The sequence below is a fragment of the Mytilus galloprovincialis genome, chromosome 8 (assembly GCF_965363235.1).
Source record: "Mytilus galloprovincialis chromosome 8, xbMytGall1.hap1.1, whole genome shotgun sequence".
Classification (NCBI taxonomy): Eukaryota; Metazoa; Mollusca; class Bivalvia; order Mytilida; family Mytilidae; genus Mytilus; species Mytilus galloprovincialis.
Genome location: NC_134845.1, coordinates 29,661,490 through 29,681,473, shown reverse-complemented (window position 1 = coordinate 29,681,473; position 19,984 = coordinate 29,661,490). Strand labels below are relative to the sequence as shown.

The 19,984-nt window shown below is 33.9% G+C and overlaps 1 protein-coding gene and 1 long non-coding RNA gene across 3 annotated transcripts in view; both read left to right on the top strand.

Annotated features, from left to right (window-relative positions):
• LOC143085511 (neurobeachin-like) overlaps nt 1–19,984 on the top strand; it is a 239,768-nt gene that overhangs the window by 68,869 nt on the left and 150,915 nt on the right. For both annotated transcript variants that reach the window (XR_012981352.1, XM_076261893.1), the window contains exons 39-41: nt 101–222; nt 958–1,098; nt 1,762–1,898. Coding sequence is in view for 1 of the 2 variants with exons in the window: in XM_076261893.1 (XP_076118008.1) it covers nt 101–222; nt 958–1,098; nt 1,762–1,898 (400 nt within the window). In the remaining variant the exon portion in view is untranslated. The remainder of the gene's footprint in view (nt 1–100; nt 223–957; nt 1,099–1,761; nt 1,899–19,984) is intronic.
• LOC143085513 (uncharacterized) lies at nt 3,660–6,440 on the top strand. Its single transcript, XR_012981353.1, has 2 exons — nt 3,660–3,750; nt 4,839–6,440. It is a non-coding gene; the product is annotated as an uncharacterized LOC143085513 (long non-coding RNA).

The window sequence follows — 19,984 nt, the reverse complement described above, 5'->3', positions numbered from 1 at the left end:
GGTAAGGTATACTACCCTCATTTCAAATTAGTCTAGTCCTACAACCTTAATTTTGACTAGAATAAAAGTAGAGCTAATAAAGTTGTAATTTTCCTTCCAGACCTGCAGATTTTTGGAAGTTAGATGTATGGGAGGATGATTCCAGGAGAAGGAGGAGGATGATCAGGAATCCACATGGATCCACACATCCTGAGGCAACTCTGAAGGCAGCTATAGAACATGGTAACTATAATACTATAATACTATGATATCATAAAAAAGAAATGTCATTCCATGTTTGCTGTAGTAGGCCAAAATAAGGTCCTTATCCCTTTTCCTTAGGTGTCTCATTTTATTTTTATGCCCCACCTACGATAGTAGAGGGGCATTATGTTTTCTGGTCTGTGCCTGCATTCGTCCGTCCGTCCCTCCATCCGTCCGTCCGTCCGTCCGTCTGTGCCTCCATTCGTCCGTCCGGTTAAAGTTTTTGGTCGAGGTAGTTTTTGATGAAGCTGAAGTCCAATCAACTTGAAACTTAATACACATGTTCCCCATGATATGATCTTTCTAATTTTAATGCCAAATTATAGTTTTGACCCCAATTTCATGGTCCACTGAACATAGAAAATGATAGTGCAAAGTTCAGGTTAAAGTTTTTGGTCAAGGTAGTTACATCAGCTTGAAACTTAGTACACATGTTCCCAATGATATGATCTTTCTAATTTTAATTCCAAATTAAAGTTTTGACCCCAATTTCACGGTCCACTGAACATAGAAAATGATAGTGGGAGTGGGGCATCCGTGTACTATGGACACATTCTTGTTACAAACTATTTTGGAAAGAGGATTTACATAGATAACCCTTATGCATAGATTGAGATCTTGAAAAAGATGTGGATGAGCAATGAATATGTAGTATCCTACTTTATTGGGATATTATTTAAATTATATTACATGTATATTCAATTATCATTACAGGAGCAGAAGAAGATGCAATAAACCAGGCTAGAGAAGCTTTCCATGCCCACCTATCAGCTCAGAAGAAGGTACAACAACAGCCTGATTATACAGACGAAGAACTGATGATGGAAGAGAGAGATCTGGACCAGGAATTCAATGGTAAGTGGAGAAATTGTTAAAACACGGAAAAATATAATAAAAAAAGAGAATGAAATTGACCTAGAAAAAAGCTTCAAAATTAATCAGTAAATTGTAGTGATAAATTTCAGAGATTTTTTTTATCTATCATTGACTTTGTTATATTTTGAACTATTAAATTATTATGGTAGATTAGAGTCTAATTAAAAAACGCATATATTTGAATATTTAGTCAACATATTTGAATCATGCTATTTAAAAAGTATGATAAAGAGTAAACCTGTTGTTATCTGTTATTTTACAATCTAAGATGGTGGAAGACACTTGATCTACCTTAAGCATAAAAATAACAAGTGTAAAGTTAATGTGATTAATTAAAATAAGAAAAAAATGACAAAACATGGAAATATCTGACTTATGATATGTAGTTACTTTTTATATCTTACATAAACATAACAAAATAATAGAGCCAAAGGATCTATGCCTGGGATAAGAAAATCCTTAGTTTTACGAAAAATTCAAAGTTTTGTAAACAGGAAATTTTTTTAAATTGACCACATTATTGATATTCATGTCAAAACCGAAGTGTTAACTCGTTTAGCCTAAAAAATATCTCTACTTCTCTACAAGTATTATTATTTTATCAAGTTTCTAAAAATAGAGTAAATCTCTGTTTTTTTACAGGTCCTGTTGCTCTGTCTACCCCGTGTAAGCTGATAGCACCAGGGGTAGCTATAGCTGGTACTATGGCTATAACAAAGTCAGAGCTTTACTTTGAGATTGATGAAGACAATGAAGAGAACAAGAAACATGATCCTAAGGTAAACAAATCAGGTGGTATATATGTGTTTTATGTTATGTGTTAAAAACAGACAAGACATGTTCAATATCAAAACTACAGATGAAGCTGGAAAATAAAAATATTTATTTTGGTTGTTGCTTCCCTTTGAAGAATACGATGTCTTTGTGTAGAATGTTCTCTTTTATTTCAGGTTGCTGTTGATAGTGTAGGTATACTAATGACAATGAACAGTCTACTACAAAAACATCATGTTTTTCAGTCTGAAGCAACCACATTGTGTTACCGACAGAGTTGCAACTGCAAAATTGATAAATTATTTTAGAATCTGAAAACTCCAAATTATTATTCTAATTCAGATTAAACTAGTTCAGTCACTGTAAGTGGTCATGAGTTTTATATGTGTGTAATTTTCTTAGTAAGTATTGCATACATATAAAATCCATGATGATTTGAGGTACTGCACACTCCTGTTGATGGAATGACAATAAATTTCCACTTCATCTGTAGATACTATATCTAATCAGTTTCATCTTCCCTTTCAGCTCAGTATTTACCATATATGATTTTGTCCTGGTTTACACCCAGGGGAGTTCTAGTTTTTATGTTTCAGAAAGAAGACACCACACAAGATATTGAGAACAGAAGTTAGACTTGGGGAGATGGATAAAACAGAAGTTATACTCTGCAAGATGGCCTAAACAGAAGTTTTGAGCATAGTAGAAAGATTTGATCATTATTGGCAAAGTATCCGGATGATGAATTATCTGTTGAGAAGTTTAAAGAAAAGAAGACTACTAGCAGAGCTTACAAAGAACATGAATCTTAGACGTTTATATATTTATCCAAATAATACTAAAGACAATTTATGCTAGGTATGCTATTTTTACATGAGCAATTTTCATAAAAATTGATAAGGGCTGTTCCATAAAAACATACATTGGACCAAGGGAATGCAACTTAAATTTGCCACTGTGGGTGGGTGTGAAATATTGTGTTTAATGGGCTTTAAATGTATGCAGGACCCTGAATTTGCCGTTATTGGTGGTCACTGTGTTTTTAAAGTGCCTTCCCTGGGTACCATGTATGTTTTTTATGGGACAGCCCTAACATGTTAGTATGTGACATTTTAAAAATAGATTTCAGTTCAGATAATTTTTCAATTATCTTTTTTTTTGTAAATAAATAAATTATAAGAATTTTTCCATGAGTACAAATATGTAACCCAGAGTAGGCATTTCAAATTCCCATTGATGTTTGTTGGATGAGAAATGATTTTTTGTACACTGAAAATGTAAGTGATGTCTCTCTAGGTGGTACATGTAATATCCAAATCCCAAAATTCTCATGAAAATAATGTGTCCATTCCAGTTCGACATATATAAGTAGATCCTGAATTTGGGATGTTTTTACTGGGTATTCCTGAATTTCTGCGAATTTTATGACTTCTTTTTATGGATAACACTGCCATGTAAATAGGTTTGTTGATCTTGAATGTGCTTAAAAACATGTGTGAAAATGTGCAAATTATGTCCCTATTTATAAAAAAATAAAATTTTGCAGTCTTTCTTTAGTAAAATCTATGTAAATATCAATATTTTATATATTTTTAAAAATTGAAAGATCCTACACTTTAATTTGCACATACCTTATGGCTTTGTTAACATTTCTTTTAAATAGCAAAAAAGGGCCTTAGCACACACACAGTTCAAAATATCCAAAAAAAGCTGACTGGTTTGTTTACCAAATTTGTACTTTTCAATCACAATGTTTTGCTTTTAGCTTGCAGTACAAAGAAATATGTCTCTGACTTATTATTGGTAAAGAATAAAGAGTAAACCTTCACACCACATAATCAGGATATTAAAGGACAGGTATAATTAAAATAATTTGATAACAATTGCATCATTCATTTTCCTCTTTTAGATTTGTTTTTTCCAGTGTTTATTTTTATAAATATATAGCAGTTTTCTGAACAATGTTGATAATGCATAGATAAATATACTGAACCTTTGAAGGGAAATACTTGATTTGAAGATTAATGATCTCAGAAATTGAATTTCTTCAGATGTTACACACCAAAACAAACTAATCAAATGAAGTTTAGTTTAAAATTTGATTTTAGGCAGATTGGAATAAACATATCAGTAGAATAAAGCCATGGGAGATAATCACAATATGTTGAGCAAGAAACTTTAAAAGAATTGAGTTATTTCCCCTATGCCACAAAGTAAATTTTTTTTTAAAAGAGGTTGATTTCAAAAATCAAGATTAAAAACTCCCTTGCTTCATATCTTTAAATTCTGACAGACGTTTGCTCTGTCTTTGAAGAAAAGACTCATTATTTTTGTTGTTTTGAACCAAAACTAGTAAGTAGTCTGTATTTGGATTCATATTTACGTTTCCACTATTTGATTACAGTTTTACAACTGCACCATGAATTTACATGTGAAATTTATTTAAAATTATTTGACTATTAACTGCTAAGGTTTGAAAGTTTAAATTTTATTTCAATTAAAAAGTAAAAAACTATGATTTAGAACTTTGTAACATTATTTTGCTATGAACTTTTACAAATTAAACATACCTGAAATTCTTAGATACTATTTAAAAATGATTACAGGTCCTAGATAGATATAATTTTTTTCTGACACCTGCTTCACCTGCACAGCACAGGTACCCCTTACTTGTTATGGTTGAAAATTCAGAAAGACGAGAAGTTGCTACAAAAAACTTGCAGGTTTTGCACACCTATCTCTAGATCCTAACTTCAGTTATGAACTTATGATTGAATTTCTTTAAAATGTGACTGGTTTATTTCTAAGCAAATTTTTAGGGTTTGAGTAGTTTAAAATTTCAAAATTATATGATGGGGTCCCATCATTAACAAATGTTAATGGGGACAGTTTTCTTTTCATACAGGAGTACATTGTTAATATCATGTCCATTTGTTATTTTTCAGATATTAAAAATAATCATAAGATGAAGTAAAGTTGCCAAAATTGGAAGAAAAGCAGATTGCTGTTTTGAGTCCAATGTTATATCCAGTCATGAGAATGTCTTCAAATGTCATATGTTAATTTAAGAGCACATGTTGAAGGAATAGATCGATTACCAACAGAAAACATGTTTGGGATAAAAATAAAAATTATAAAAAGGCAAATATTGTTATGGCATAGGGATTATAATCACCCTCTCTCTGTGATTGTTTTTTTTTTTTATTTGAAGGTTTTCTCCTTGAAAGCATTATTTAAATAGGTTTATGCAAACACAAATTTATCATTGAAAGTATATTATTGAGGACAGGCATTTTTTTAATCCAAATTATGGGAAGTTTCATTGAAATCACTAGGGATGGCAGAAAACCCCAAAATTCACCAAGAAAAACCATTGGACTCAACCATTTGACCCCATATGTATAAGTGCTGTAAAATCACAAATATATTGAACTCCTATTAGACAACTGCAATTTTTGTAGTACTTTGCATTGAAGTATATACCTGAAGCATAAAGGGATATGAATTTAAGACTCTTCATAGTCAAATACATGTTTAATTTTTATGTATGCCATTAGCAATAAGGAACGAACAGCCACTCAAATGTTTTGAATAAATAAAATCTGTATATTCACCAGATGCCTATCAAAAAATTAACAAACAAGCAATACTCGGGAACTGCCAGTTATGATTCATAATACAATCAAAGACATAGCTTGACATTTGATCCTTTATAAACTTCTTTTTCTTGAAGAGACCTAGCTAGTGCATACTAAGTAGATTTATAAAACCTTCACTGGTTAAAAATAGTTATGACAAGTCAATATTTTTGAGTGACAGCAAGCTATATTAAACTTATTACACTCTAATGTATAACTAATTAGAGTGATTGTGACCCTCAGAGACCTTACTTGTATACCAATACTATTTTGTAATTTAGCATCAAACTTTATTTAACAGAATAAAAGACTTGTTATATTTGGTATAAAATACTACCAATAGATAGTAATATGATTTGGATATTCAATCAAAAGTATCATTTAAAAATGATTTCAATATTTGAGATCTCTTGTGAATTCATTATTATTCGTTGGATATCAATTTTACCTATGAATTTAAAGGTTCAACTATTAAAAATTTTTGGTAGGCTTGAATGCAGACGTAGGAAAACGCCATGAAATCATATTCTTAGAAAATACACTTTTCCCTCCATCCACGAAAATTGGTATCCATGAATAAATGAATTTACAGTATAGATCATACAGCAATATGGCTGTTAGTTTTTAGCTCACTTGATCCAAAGGTTAGCATCCTTCGTCTGTCGTTGTCTGTTAACTTTAGCAAACTACATGTGAGCATGTTTTAAAGCTCATTAACTTATTGTTTACCCTATACTTGTATATTCTTGACCACTATGAGAATGCATTGAAACGCCATGATATGATTATTTAAAAACACACAGTGAAGGCAAAGGTCAATTACCACCGGAAAGTTTTTGGGATGAAAATTAAAATTACAAAAGGAATGTGAGGATACAGAGGTTATATTTTACTAAATAAAGTTATATAGGCTATGCATGATTTGCTGTTTGTTGTTAGATTCTAATATCTCATCTGATATATAACCTTTGTTTTGGTTTTGGTTGCGGGGTTGCAGACTTATTGATATATACCCCACATCTCTTTTTGTTCATGTCAATTTTCTAAATTTGTGAACCATTCAAAGTCGGGGATATAAATGTAGACACAATTGATATTGAGGTATAATATTAATTACAAGTACCAAGTGAAGTGAAAAATGGTTTATATTAAATGTTAATTATCATTTAAACATTTTTGAATTAAGGTTTTTATGCCCCACCTACGATCTACGATAGTAGAGGGGCATTTTCTTTTCTGGTCTGTCTGTCCGTCCATCTGTTCGTTCCTTCGTCTGTGCGTCTGTTTGTCCCGCTTCAGGTTAAAGTTTTTGGTCAAGGTAGTTTTTGATGAAGTTGAAGTCCAATCAACTTTAAACATAGTACACATGTTCCCCATGATATGATCTTTCTAATTTTAATGCCAAGTTAAAGTTTTGACCCCAATTTCACGATCCACTGAACATAGAAAATGATAGTGCGAAGTTCAGGTTAAAGTTTTTGGTGAAGGTAGATTTGATAAAGTTGAAGTTTAATCAACTTGAAACTTAGTACACATGTTCCCTATGATATGATCTTCTTAATTTAAATGCCAAATTAAAGTTTTGACCCCAATTTCAAGGTCCACTAAACATGGAAAATGATAATGCGAGTGGGGCATCTGTGTACTATGGACACATTCTTGTTTAAAAATGCTCCAGGTACAATTATAAACTGTTGAGAATTCATGTATATATGATAAAGTAGATTTGTTGTGTAAAATTAATGTTTGTAAAGTTCCTTATTGTAGGCAAACCTGTAAACGTCTGAATACATGAATTTATTAAACTTTATTTGTAAGTACTAATTCTTTAATTAGTCATGAATTGAAACCTTATAGTCAAAAACTTGTCTGTTATAATGAAATATGATGATAACAGAGACAAAAAGTTACATTTAATTTAAATTAATTAAGCATTTTAATTATGATTAAGTAAGAAATAAATACTCAAATTATGGTAATAAAATTAATTAGAGGAACAATAAATTATCAGTCCATCTAAGATATTATGAATGAAACCTACAAGATGCTAATCATTATGCTATGTCAACAAATACAATTGTCTTTGATGTGTTACAAAGTTGACATCCATTTGACATGCTTGTGTTACCTCCCTTTTATGTGACTTCCCATAGTACCTTGTACACCTACTAAGTATGTATGGTTCATGAAATATTGATGTTAAAACAGTGACTTTTAATGCTTCCTTCAAATTTCCTGTTGCCAAATTTTATTTAAACGTTTCCACAATAAATAAATTTTAATTATTGTGACTAGAGCGTTTATATAATTTCAGAATGCACTGCATTCACATCACTTGTATTAATTTTCAGTTTCATTTTGACAGAAAATTGGAGTAAGTCATTTTATGTGGTCTGGTCTAAACTGTTTTACAACACAATGATCTTTCTGTAAATTTCAGTTGGTTGATTCAATCAACAGAAATTTACAGAAAGAACATAATAGTATGGATGTCCCACTTTTGAAAATGATACATTTGATATCCTCTTTTGTAATTTTGATGACCTCAGCCTTGGACCAGTATATCTAACAATATATATGTTCATGCCTCAACCAATACCAGTTCTTATTGTTGGATGCCTGAAATTATCAACAGCCTAGCATAAGACATATTTTTTTGCCAAAATGACAATTTGGGTTACCCTAGGCTGTTGCTTCTTATAAAACTTTTAATTTGAATAGATAAGAATGAGAAAATATTGGCCATATATTCAAACATAAAAAGAAAACAGTTAACACAAATTTCAAGTATAATAGTTAGGGTACCAGAAAGTCTTCTGAACAAACTCTTTCTTTAAAAATACAAATTATATCCTTGTACGGTTACTGCTAATGAAGGCCACAAGTAACCAGAAGAGACAGAACACAGGTAAGAAAGAACGAACTTAAATCACGTGATTAGAAGTCACATGAGCAGCAATTAATGATTTTGATTTCTTCACTCCATCCCTTGTCTTGAATGTTTGTCTAATGCTTAGTTCGTTTCTGTGTGTGTTACATCTAAATGTTATGTCATTGTTCTCCTCTTATATTTAATGCGTGTCCCTCAGTTTTAGTTTGTAACCCGGATTTGTTTTTGTCTATCGATTTATTAGTTTTGAACAGCGGTATACTACTGTTGCCTTTATTTGCCTTGTATTGAAACATGTTTTATCGTAGTATCAGCCTCATACAAGGTTAGTTTCCACAATGCAGTGGTCCATTAGTAGTTTGTAGATTGACTAAGTATCATCCAAACTTTGCAACAAGTATCTAACTTTTGTTGTAGAGTATACCTTAGGTGTCAGGTTATGCTACAGACCATCCAATGGTTACCGTTACTGGAATTAAAACTGAAATGGTCGGTTATTTCATGTTGAGTTATACATGTACAGTAACTTGCCCTATGATGGTCACTTTTCAATTGTCGGGTTCAAATGTTAATTTAGTTTTCATGAGTTTTAAAAAAGTAATTTTCCCATTTGTAGTAACAGATTAAATGCATTATGTGGAATGGTTGCGGTTGGTACTTATAATTGAATGATTGTAAGGGAACATCACATTTGTTGAGTTTAGTTGATTGATTTTTCAAATCGGAATTCCTGTAAGTACTCATTGTACATCTTACAACACCACAAAGCCAAAATATTTCATAAATTTTCCTTATAGATATATTTGTAATAACCTTATGCCTTATAATTCATATTTCAACGAGTGCTTTTTATACGACTGCATCGTATAATGCTATGTTGTCGTCGTCTTCGTCTGAAGACGCATTTAGTTTCCGGACAATAACTTTAGTTTAAGTGAACGGATCTCTATAAATTTTTACCAGAAGGTTCAATAGTACTAAAGGATAGTTGAGATTGGTTTTGGAGGTTATGGTCCCAATAGTTGAGTAATTAGGGGCCAAAAAAGGGGCTCAAAATGAGCATTTTTGCAGTTTTCATTCAATAACTTGTGTTTAAGTGTATGAATCTCTGAAATTATTCCACAAGTGTCCATATCATGAATGGATGGTTAGTAATGACTTTGGAGGTTATCGCTCAAATTTTTGGGAATTAGGGAGGAAAAAGGGAGGGAAACTAGGTTTTGATTTTGTCTATCGATTTATTAGTTTTGAACAGCGGTATACTACTGTTGCCTTTATTTGCCTTGTATTGAAACATGTTTTATCGTAGTATCAGCCTCATACAAGGTTAGTTTCTACAATGCAGTGGTCCATTAGTAGTTTGTAGATTGACTAAGTATCATCCAAACTTTGCAACAAGTATCTAACTTTTGTTGTAGAGTATACCTTAGGTGTCAGGTTATGCTACAGACCATCCAATGGTTACCGTTACTGGAATTAAAACTGAAATGGTCGGTTATTTCATGTTGAGTTATACATGTACAGTAACTTGCCCTATGATGGTCACTTTTCAATTGTCGGGTTCAAATGTTAATTTAGTTTTCATGAGTTTTAAAAAAGTAATTTTCCCATTTGTAGTAACAGATTAAATGCATTCTGTGGAATGGTTGCGGTTGGTACTTATAATTGAATGATTGTAAGGGAACATCACATTTGTTGAGTTTAGTTGATTGATTTTTCAAATCGGAATTCCTGTAAGTACTCATTGTACATCTTACAACACCACAAAGCCAAAATATTTCATAAATTTTCCTTATAGATATATTTGTAATAACCTTATGCCTTATAATTCATATTTCAACGAGTGCTTTTTATACGACTGCATCGTATAATGCTATGTTGTCGTCGTCTTCGTCTGAAGACGCATTTAGTTTCCGGACAATAACTTTAGTTTAAGTGAACGGATCTCTATAAATTTTTACCAGAAGGTTCAATAGTACTAAAGGATAGTTGAGATTGGTTTTGGAGGTTATGGTCCCAATAGTTGAGTAATTAGGGGCCAAAAAAAGGGCTCAAAATGAGCATTTTTGCAGTTTTCATTCAATAACTTGTGTTTAAGTGTATGAATCTCTGAAATTATTCCACAAGTGTCCATATCATGAATGGATGGTTAGTAATGACTTTGGAGGTTATCGCTCAAATTTTTGGGAATTAGGGAGGAAAAAGGGAGGGAAATTAGGTTTTTCTGGTCAATGAACAATTAAGACAATTTAAAAGTAATGTAAGGGAGGTAATTCAAAAACATTTAACACACAATGTTGGGTATGTTCAGATATACATCCCTTACACATCTTGTAAATTATGTATTAAGGAATGTCAGGTTTTGGACTAATTGCAAAAAAGGGGGAAGGTAGTAGTTTTCATTTTTTTTCCCCAAATTTCTCAAATTCAAAATTTTTGAAAAGTTTGAAGAAGAAATCTCTAATTGCACAATATTGTGCTATAGATTTGTAAGATCTTTACATTTGTTTTGTGTTAGAAACTCATATTATGTCAAAATTTTGATCACAATCCAAATTCAGAGCTGTACCAAGCTTGAATGTTGTGTCCATACTTGCCCCAATTGTTTTGGGTTTGACATCTGCGGTCGTATAAAGCTGCGCCCTGCGGAGCACCTGGTTTGATTTGAGCGTCATTGATGAGTCTTTTGTAGACAAAACACGCGTCTGGCGTAAATATAAAATTTCAGTCCTGGTATCTATGATGAGTTTATTTACTATTACTGGATCGATGCCACTGCTTTTGGAGTTTTAATTCCTCGAGGGTATCACCAGCCCAGTAGTCAGCACTTCTGTGATGACGAGTTATCATTGATATGTTCATAATTATAAATTGACTTTTAACAAAATTTAAATTTTTATGCAGTTAAGCTGCATTATGCGAGCACCCTAGATTTGTGTTCTACCCAATAAATCCTGAAATACTTGCCATTGTTATTATCTAGCCTGCTACTATGTTATATATAACTAATTGAAAACTTTTTTAATACTTTTTATTCTGGATTACAAAAAAAATGACCAGAAAAACCTTAAATGATCGTCGATTTATCCAAAAGTTTTAAAGTTACACATAGGAAGTAGTGCTTATTAAGAATCCTTGTGTAGTTCATTATGACTTGTGCTTTTAGCTAAGATGTCAAAGAACAATTGTATGAAATATTTAATCGCCGAAAATCTCTTAAGACAAGTAGTTTAGATTTCCCAAATGACAAAAGTCGTAGGAATATTGTTTGTCATAAATACGTAGTACAACTACGTCAGTAGTCTATTATATAATAAGTTCAACTGTTCGTGCTGTTGGCGGCAATTTCAAATTAGAAAAAGAAATTTTCGTAGCTTTTTAATTTGGAGTCAGGTGTGCAAATTAGCGGTGGTCCGAGGTCCGCGACCTTCCACTTTTGCAAGCGGAATTTCGACTAGGATAGTTGGTTTCTAGCTACGCCCGACGTAGTCACCTTACATTTGAAAGAAAATAAGAAATTACTTTGCAAACCTTTTCACCATGTTCACCAAAGTCTCCAATTAAACGAGCTAAAAACTTATTTTTATCATTATTATTCATGACGGCGATGTTCATTTTGTTCAACCGCTAGCTTTATACAGAAAATCGCCGACAAATATTGTATAAATTCGAGTAAAATCGTATCTGATTGACAAAAACAACATTGTAAACACATAACAATGGCGGCCGTGAAGACAAAATTTTACAAAATCGGATCCGATTCCGGAAGCGGATAAGGGTAATTCCGGGTTTGGCGATCATTTACAAAATAAATCCAAGCAGGTGAAAAAATACATCTATGCATGGTAAATGAATATAAACACTATTATTGTACACCGAAAGATATATGTACAAGAAAGAAAAAGCAGAAAAATATTTTATTCAGAAACTCAAAATTACTTTTTGACAAATTTTAATTTAAAAATCCAATACAACGTGACAGCTGGGAACAGTATATCTAACAATATACATGTTCATGGTCACAGTCTAAATTTTCTTTATAAATGATAAATGATGATAATGCATGTGAGATGCTTTTAAAGTGTAAACATATTACTGCAATTTCGAGGGGTTATGTGTTTTTTCTCAATTTTGAAAGGTCAATTAAAGTAGCTTAAAGTTTCATTCTTTATTTTCACAAATAATGCAACTATATTATATATACCTTAATGTAAGTAAAGCATATGATATATAGGTGGCATTCTTTGGGCCACTTTACCCCCTCCTGTTTGATAACTTGGAAACGGTCGAGCTCCCCACCCCTAAACCATATGAGGGACAGATCCAGGATTTTAGGTTAGGAGGGGCGCAAACTTAAATTTTCGCCGAGCAGAGCGAGGCTAAAAAAAAATTAAGGTAAAATTATCGGAATATTCTTTATTAAGCTGAGAACAAATTTAAGGGGGGTGCAAGCCCGCAACCCTCCCCCGTCTGAATCCGCCCCTGCATATATTCAAGTATAGGACAATATGATAAATAAAAAATGAAATATAGGGGGAGTCCCTGGAGTTACCCCACCCCCTCCTGTTTGAGAACTTGGAAACGGTCGAGATCCACACCCCTTAACCATATATATTCATGTTTGTGACAATATGAAAAATCAAATGAAATATATAAGAGTCGCTAGGGGTCACCCACCCCTCCTGTTTTAGAATTTAAAAATGGTCGAGATCCCCATCCCTAAACCATATATATTCATGTATGGGACAATATAACAAATCAGATGAAAGATAGGGGGAGTCCCTGAGGTCACTGTTCACCCTCCTGTTTGAGAACTTGGAAATGATCAAGATCCTTACCCCTAAACCATATATACTCATGTATGGGACAATATAACAAATTAAATGAAATATAGGGAAGTCCCTGTGGTCATCCCAACCCTCCTGTTTGAGAACTTGGAAACGGTCGAGATCCCCACACCAAAACAATATATATTCATGTATGGATCAATATAACTAATTAAATGAAATATAGGGGGAGTCCCTTGGGTCACCCTACCCCTCCTGTTTGAGAACTTTGAAACCAATGAGATCCCCACCCCTAAACCATATATATTCATGTATGGGACAATATAACAAATAAAATGAAATGTAGGGGAAGTCCCTAGGGTCACCCATCCCCAGTGGCGGATCCAGAAATTTTCATAAGTGGGGCCCACTGACTGACCTAAGAGGGGCCCGCTCCAGTCACGCTTCAGTGATTCCCTATATAAGCAACCAAATTTTTTCCCAAAAGGGGGGGCGGGCCCCCTGCCCCCTAAATCCTCTGCCTACCCCTACCTGTTTGAGAACTTGAAAACCGTTGAGATCCCCACCCCTAAATTATATATATTCATATGTATGGGACAAAATAACAAATCATTTACATTTACTATGGGCAAGTCAGTCAGACCTCACCTTTGATCCCTGTTGTAGTGAACATTTGTCTGATTCGTGTCTCATAACTTTTGTACTATAGAACACAAACTCAGTTTTCTTTCCAGGGAAACCAGTCCATTCATACTATTACATGTTCATACTAAGTCAAATTGAACTTCTAGCAGTCAAATAAAACCAAGGTTAACTACCAAGTAGAACAACTGCAATCATTGGGAACTTGTACCACTGCAGACTCACCATAAAAAATATACATTGATATATGCATTGCTTTTGAAACCTTGATAACATATAAATTATTTGTCTTAATAAATAAATCATTAGATAAACATGAATGTACTTTATATGAATGTTTAATGTTGAGGCAACATTGCAACAGTTTTCATAATTACGGTTGCCTTGGTTTTTGGTTAACTGCCTTCAGCGCTTACAGCGCTTTGATTTGAAATACTAAGGCTTTTCCACCTCAGGAATAGATTACCTTAGCTGTATTTGGCAAAACCTTTAGGAATTTTTGGTCCTCAATGCTCTTCAACTTCGTACTTTATTTGACTTTTCAGCATTTTTTAATTCGAGCGTCACTGATGAGTCTTTTGTAGACGAAACGCGCGTCTGAGGTTAATATAAAATTTCAGTCCGGTTTATGATTAGTTTATTTTCATCTCAAACATCCCAGTGAACTTGAGTACGTACCTCAGATGATATAAACAATTGACTGATTTCCACTTAACTTAATCTATTTTTTATGATTCATTGGTCATTGTAAACATGTCTATCATTAGGTCGGTTTCTCTGGTATTAAAAAGTAACTGAACTCCGAGGAAAATTTAAAACAGAAAGTCCCCAATCAAATGGCAAAATCAAATGATAAAACACATCAAACGAATGGGCAAAAACTGTCATAACTACCTATCATCTTCGCTCCTGGTAAAGCATAAGGTCACCACAAGTTTTCGCCAACCAGTTCTGTCTTTAGCGTTTGTTTCTGATTCTCCCCTGGTCATGTCAAACTCCCTCAGTTCTGCTTCATTTGTTCGACGCCATGAGGTTTTTGGTCTTCCCCATGGATGTCAATCTAAGAGCTATCCTGGTTATTTTGGATACAGGCATCCTTAGACCATGCCCCAGCCATCTAAAACGCCTCTGTTGTATTTCTTTCAGGACACATGTGGACTTAGTTATTTCAAGGAGATGTTCATTTGAAATACGGTTTGGCCAAAAGATTTTGCATACTATTATTCGCCTCAGATAATTGTGGTGGACAATTACGAACGATCTTATATATGTTGTCGTTACTCGCAAGCAGTCAATTCCGTACAGAAGGACATATTTCACAGTATTGTTATATATACTACTAGTCCTATCTTTGTTTTCCTGTTGTATTGTTTGGACTTCCAAATAGGTCGTAGTCGTTGAAAGGAAGATCTTGCCTTGGTTAGCCTAATTGTAATGTCTTTTTGTGTTGGATCTTTTTTTTACTAACTACGTAACAGTTCCTGGTTCAGTAAATTTATCTATTTGTTGGATGTCTGTGCCCTCGGCGTTTAGTCTTTAAGGATGTACACCTCTGAGGAGCCAAAAATTTCTAGAATTAAACTTTTTTTCTTAACCTGATTTTTGGGTTTATAAGACTGTAACAAAATAATCGGTGAAGAAAAAAATCATATGGTGGTTCACTTCTTATTTTGCTACGGCCCTTTGAAAATGCCCAATTTTGATGATTTTCCCATTTTTCATCGATTTTTACCTATTTTTGGGCTATTATCGTGAAAAAAAATCACAGTTCCACAATTAAACTTTTTTCATACTTTCTATAAAGATGAATAAATTTTACTTAAAAAAAACTATAGGTAGGTGTTAATATAAGAAAGTTTTATCATATTTTGACGATTTTTTGTGTTAAATTTACCATGCTGTCAATTTTGTATTTTTGTGATTTTTCTCAGTTTTAAGAACAAAATGCACATTATTTCAACTTTTTTTGTTATAAATAATTGAAAATATACATATCTAAGAAATTTGAAAAGACCAAAAAGATATGGGATGTACATGATTCTTGTAAAATCATTTCTCTCCAAATTTTGCCTAAAAATACTGACTTGATTGGTCGTAAAATTTGAAAACTGGATTACTCAAAAACCATTCATTGTAGATACACATTTTTTTCACAGAGTTATGTTTGATTATAATATTTTAAAAATTCATTGATATTTTCAACTTGTATCACATGTTTTGGAAATAATTCAAGAACGAGATTTCAACGAGACTGAACGAGACTGAAAAGTCAGAAGAATACATCCTAAAGTTTGATGTTGTGTTTAAAAGTCGCATATCTTGAGTCTTGTTTGCGTTCAATTCTAGTCCAATTTGGCTTGCAAAATGGTTGAGCCGATTTGTTTTTTCCTGCATATTGTCTTGTTTGGATGACCGGAGTGCTATATCATTTGTAAAATCAAGTTCCTCTAGGATTGTAAACATTGACCATGTGATGCATCTTGTTTGTCACTGGTGGTCTTCCTCATCATCCAGTCAATGGCAACCAGGAATGATGGGTGAGATGATGCAGTCCTGTCGTACCCTAGATTTCTCTTCAAACCAGTCAGTTTCCTTGTTGTTAAGTGTCACAGCACATTCAAAGTTGGTATACAAAGTGTTACAATCTTGTGTGGTTTACCTTATGATATAAGGATTGTCTAAAGAGTCTCGAGCTCTCTGTGTAAACTGTTGATTGCATTCTTGTAATCGATCAATTTCATATATAGAGGTATCTTCCATTATATACATAGCTCAATGATGTTCTTTAGAGCAAATATCTGACCAATGCACCATTTCCCTTTTCTAAACCAAGCTTGTTCCTGTCTCAACCTGTCATCCAGTTCAGAGTCTGTCCTGTTTAACAGTATTCTGCAAAAAAAAAACATTTAGAGTAATGTTATCCCTCTCCAGTTGTCACAATTCCCAAGATCACTTTTCTTCGTTAGTTTAACGATAAGACGTTTTGCCCAGTCTTCTGTGGTTTTATTTTCTTCCCATATGTCTTTGAAGAGACCATTTAGTATGACTATTGCTGTGTTGATGTCAGCTTTCAGTAGATCAGTAAATCAGCTTGAAGTCATCTATACCTGCTGCTTTTCCTGATTTCATGGATTCAATCGCCTTTGTTATTTCTTCTTTATATGACGAGTTAGTGCTTACATCTAGATCTTTAAGTAAGGGTGCTCCATGAAATTCGTTTATTGGTTCTGGTCTTTCTAAAACAGATTTGATGTTTTCTACCCAACGTGCAGCCTGTTCCTTTTCAATTGTGAAGATATTTCCTTTTTATGCCCCACCTACGATAGTAGAGGGGCATTATGTTTTCTGGTCTGTGGCTCCGTTTGTTCGTTCGTTCGTCCGTCCGTACGTTCGTCTGTGCGTCCGTTCAGGTTAAAGTTTTTGGTGAAGGTAGTTTTTGATGAAGCTGAAGTCCAATCAACTTGAAACTTAGTACACTTGTTGCTTATAATATGATCTTTCTAATTTTAAAGCCAAATTAGACTTTTGACCCCAATTCCACGGTCCACTGAACATAGTAAATGAAAGTGGGAGTTTCAGGTTAAAGTTTTTGGTCAAGGTAGTTTTTGATGAAGCTGAAGTCCAATCAACTTGAAACTTAGTACACTTGTTGCTTAGAATATGATCTTTCTAATTTTAAAGCCAAATTACACTTTTGACCCCAATTTCACGGTCCATTGAACATAGAAAATGAAAGTGGGAGTTTCAGGTTAAAGTTTTTGGTCAAGGTAGTTTTTGATGAAGCTGATGTCCAATCAACTTGAAACTTAGAACACTTGTTGCTTATGATATGATCTTTCTAATTTTAAAGCCAAATTAGACTTTTGATCCCAATTTCACGGTCCACTGAACATAAAAAATTAAAGTGGGAGTGGGGCATCCGTGTACTTTGGACACATTCTTGTTTGTCTTTAACTGGAGGAGGTTGTTTGGATTGTCCATAGTTCTTTCGTGTGATCTTCTAGACTGAACTTAAGTCACCTTTTGCGGCAGCTTTTTCTGCTACTTCAGCTCGTTCCTCCAGATGGTTCCTTTTATCTTATATATCTCTTTTCTTTACCTCCTTATCTTTCTCTGCATATTCTTTCTGGGTTTGTTCTTTTAATATATATGATCTAGTGCTGAGGACCTTTTCTTTGAGTTTTACTCTTTCATCGATTGCTTTCTATGTATCTGATGTCAACCATTGTGTATTGCTGCTCCTTCGGAAGCTAATGCGCTTTTCACATGTGCTTTGGTATACCTCTTCGATGTTTTCCAATTTCTTTTCTATGGAAATGTCTTCAGTTTGATCAAGATCTTCTAAAGCTCGAAATCTGATTCTGAGTTCAATGACAAACTTTTGTTTGATTTCAGGTTTTTTCAGACCATTGACATTGAGGATCTTTCTCCCAAGTTTGTTATTGTCTTGTACCTTTTTGATCTTCAGTTGGAGTTTAGCTATAACTAAATGATTGTCGCTGTTCACATCTGCTCCTCTAAATGGTCGGGTATCGTGCAATGAACGTCTCCATTTGACATTTATGATAATGTGGTCAATCAGATTTTTTCCACTGTGGTTTGGAGAATTCCATGTAATTTTGTTTATGTCTTTATGCTTAAATAGCTAGGGTTCCTCCAATTACTTCATTAGTTGAAACATATTTGCCAGTCTCTCACCATTCTCATTCATTACTCCATGACCTTTTCCCAGAGCTCTTTCGTGTTCTGTATTTTACTTTCCTAACCTTAGTATTTTGGTCTCCTATAATAAGAAGGACATAGTGTTGTGGTGTTTTGCTAATTTGGGCCCGAAGTGTTTCATAATAAGCGACTTTTTTCTTTCGTATCGATATCGTTCGTAGGCGAGTAATACTGAATACGGTAATTGTTGTCTTGGCATAGCTGGATTTAAAGCGAGCTCTGATCAATCGCTCGTTTATAGGTTCAAATTCTATCAAGCTCTTTGTACCTTCCTTATATATAATTATTACAATTCCTTCAGTATGTTGGTTGTCATTTCTGTCGGAGTATATGATGGTATGACCCTGTGTGATTATTTTTCTAACTCTGTCCACCTGCATTCACTGATGCCTAATATTCCTAGTTTGTACCTTTCCATCTATCTTATGACTTGCGCAGTTTTTTATCATGATTTTCTTGATAGAGGGTTGCTGCTCACAAGGAAGCTATTAAACCAAGAGTTCCAAATGGTGAAGTTGAAATCATCCCTTCGTAAATTTTACGGACGCCATCACGAGTTGGTTGACCGTTATGGAATAACCGTTTCACAAATGATATCGGATATGTTCCTTACGTCGTAACTACAATCCCTTCCATTTCAGGAATGTGACCTACCGAATTATGCTATTTACCGGATTTGTTATCACATAAGCAACACGACGGGTGCCACATGTGGAGCAGGATCTGCTTACCCTTCCGGAGCACCTGAGATCACCTCTAGTGTTTTAGTGGGGTTCGTGTTGTTTATTCTTTAGTTTTCTATGTTGTGTCATGTGTGCTGTTGTTTGTTTTGTCTTTCATTTTTAGCCATGGCGTTGTCAGTTTGTTTTAGATTTATGAGTTTGACTGTCCCTTTGGTATCTTTCGTCCCTCTTTTTGAGACATGGAACTTTTTTCTCATATTCAACTCACCAATCTTAATGGTCTTTTTTTTTATCCATGAGATTTCGGTTCCTGTCCAAGTCCTCCCGAGTTGGGATTTATCTCTGAACAATCATATTGCTACCTGTGAAGCCCGTCGTCCCATGAATACCTACTGTTTGTTGATTTCTTTAATACTCTTTTATTTTATAAGATGAGGTTATTAGTCTCATGTTTAACCCCCAACTTAGAGGGCCAGGGGTTTTGTCATTGAGGTTCCCGTCCTCTATATCAGTTGCCTTGCTGGGCTGATGAGCGGTGATCTACCCAGTTTGTTTAGAGTTCTCTCTCCCTAGACAAGTTGCCTTACCTAGCTTACAACCCCTATCTGGGTGACCACCCATAGCTGCGGTAATGTCGCTGAGTGTTGGGGCATATCCACACACCGGTGGGCCTACACACTGCATCTCTGGGGGTCCTTGCTACTCCAAGATCCTCTGCAGTTTAGCCTA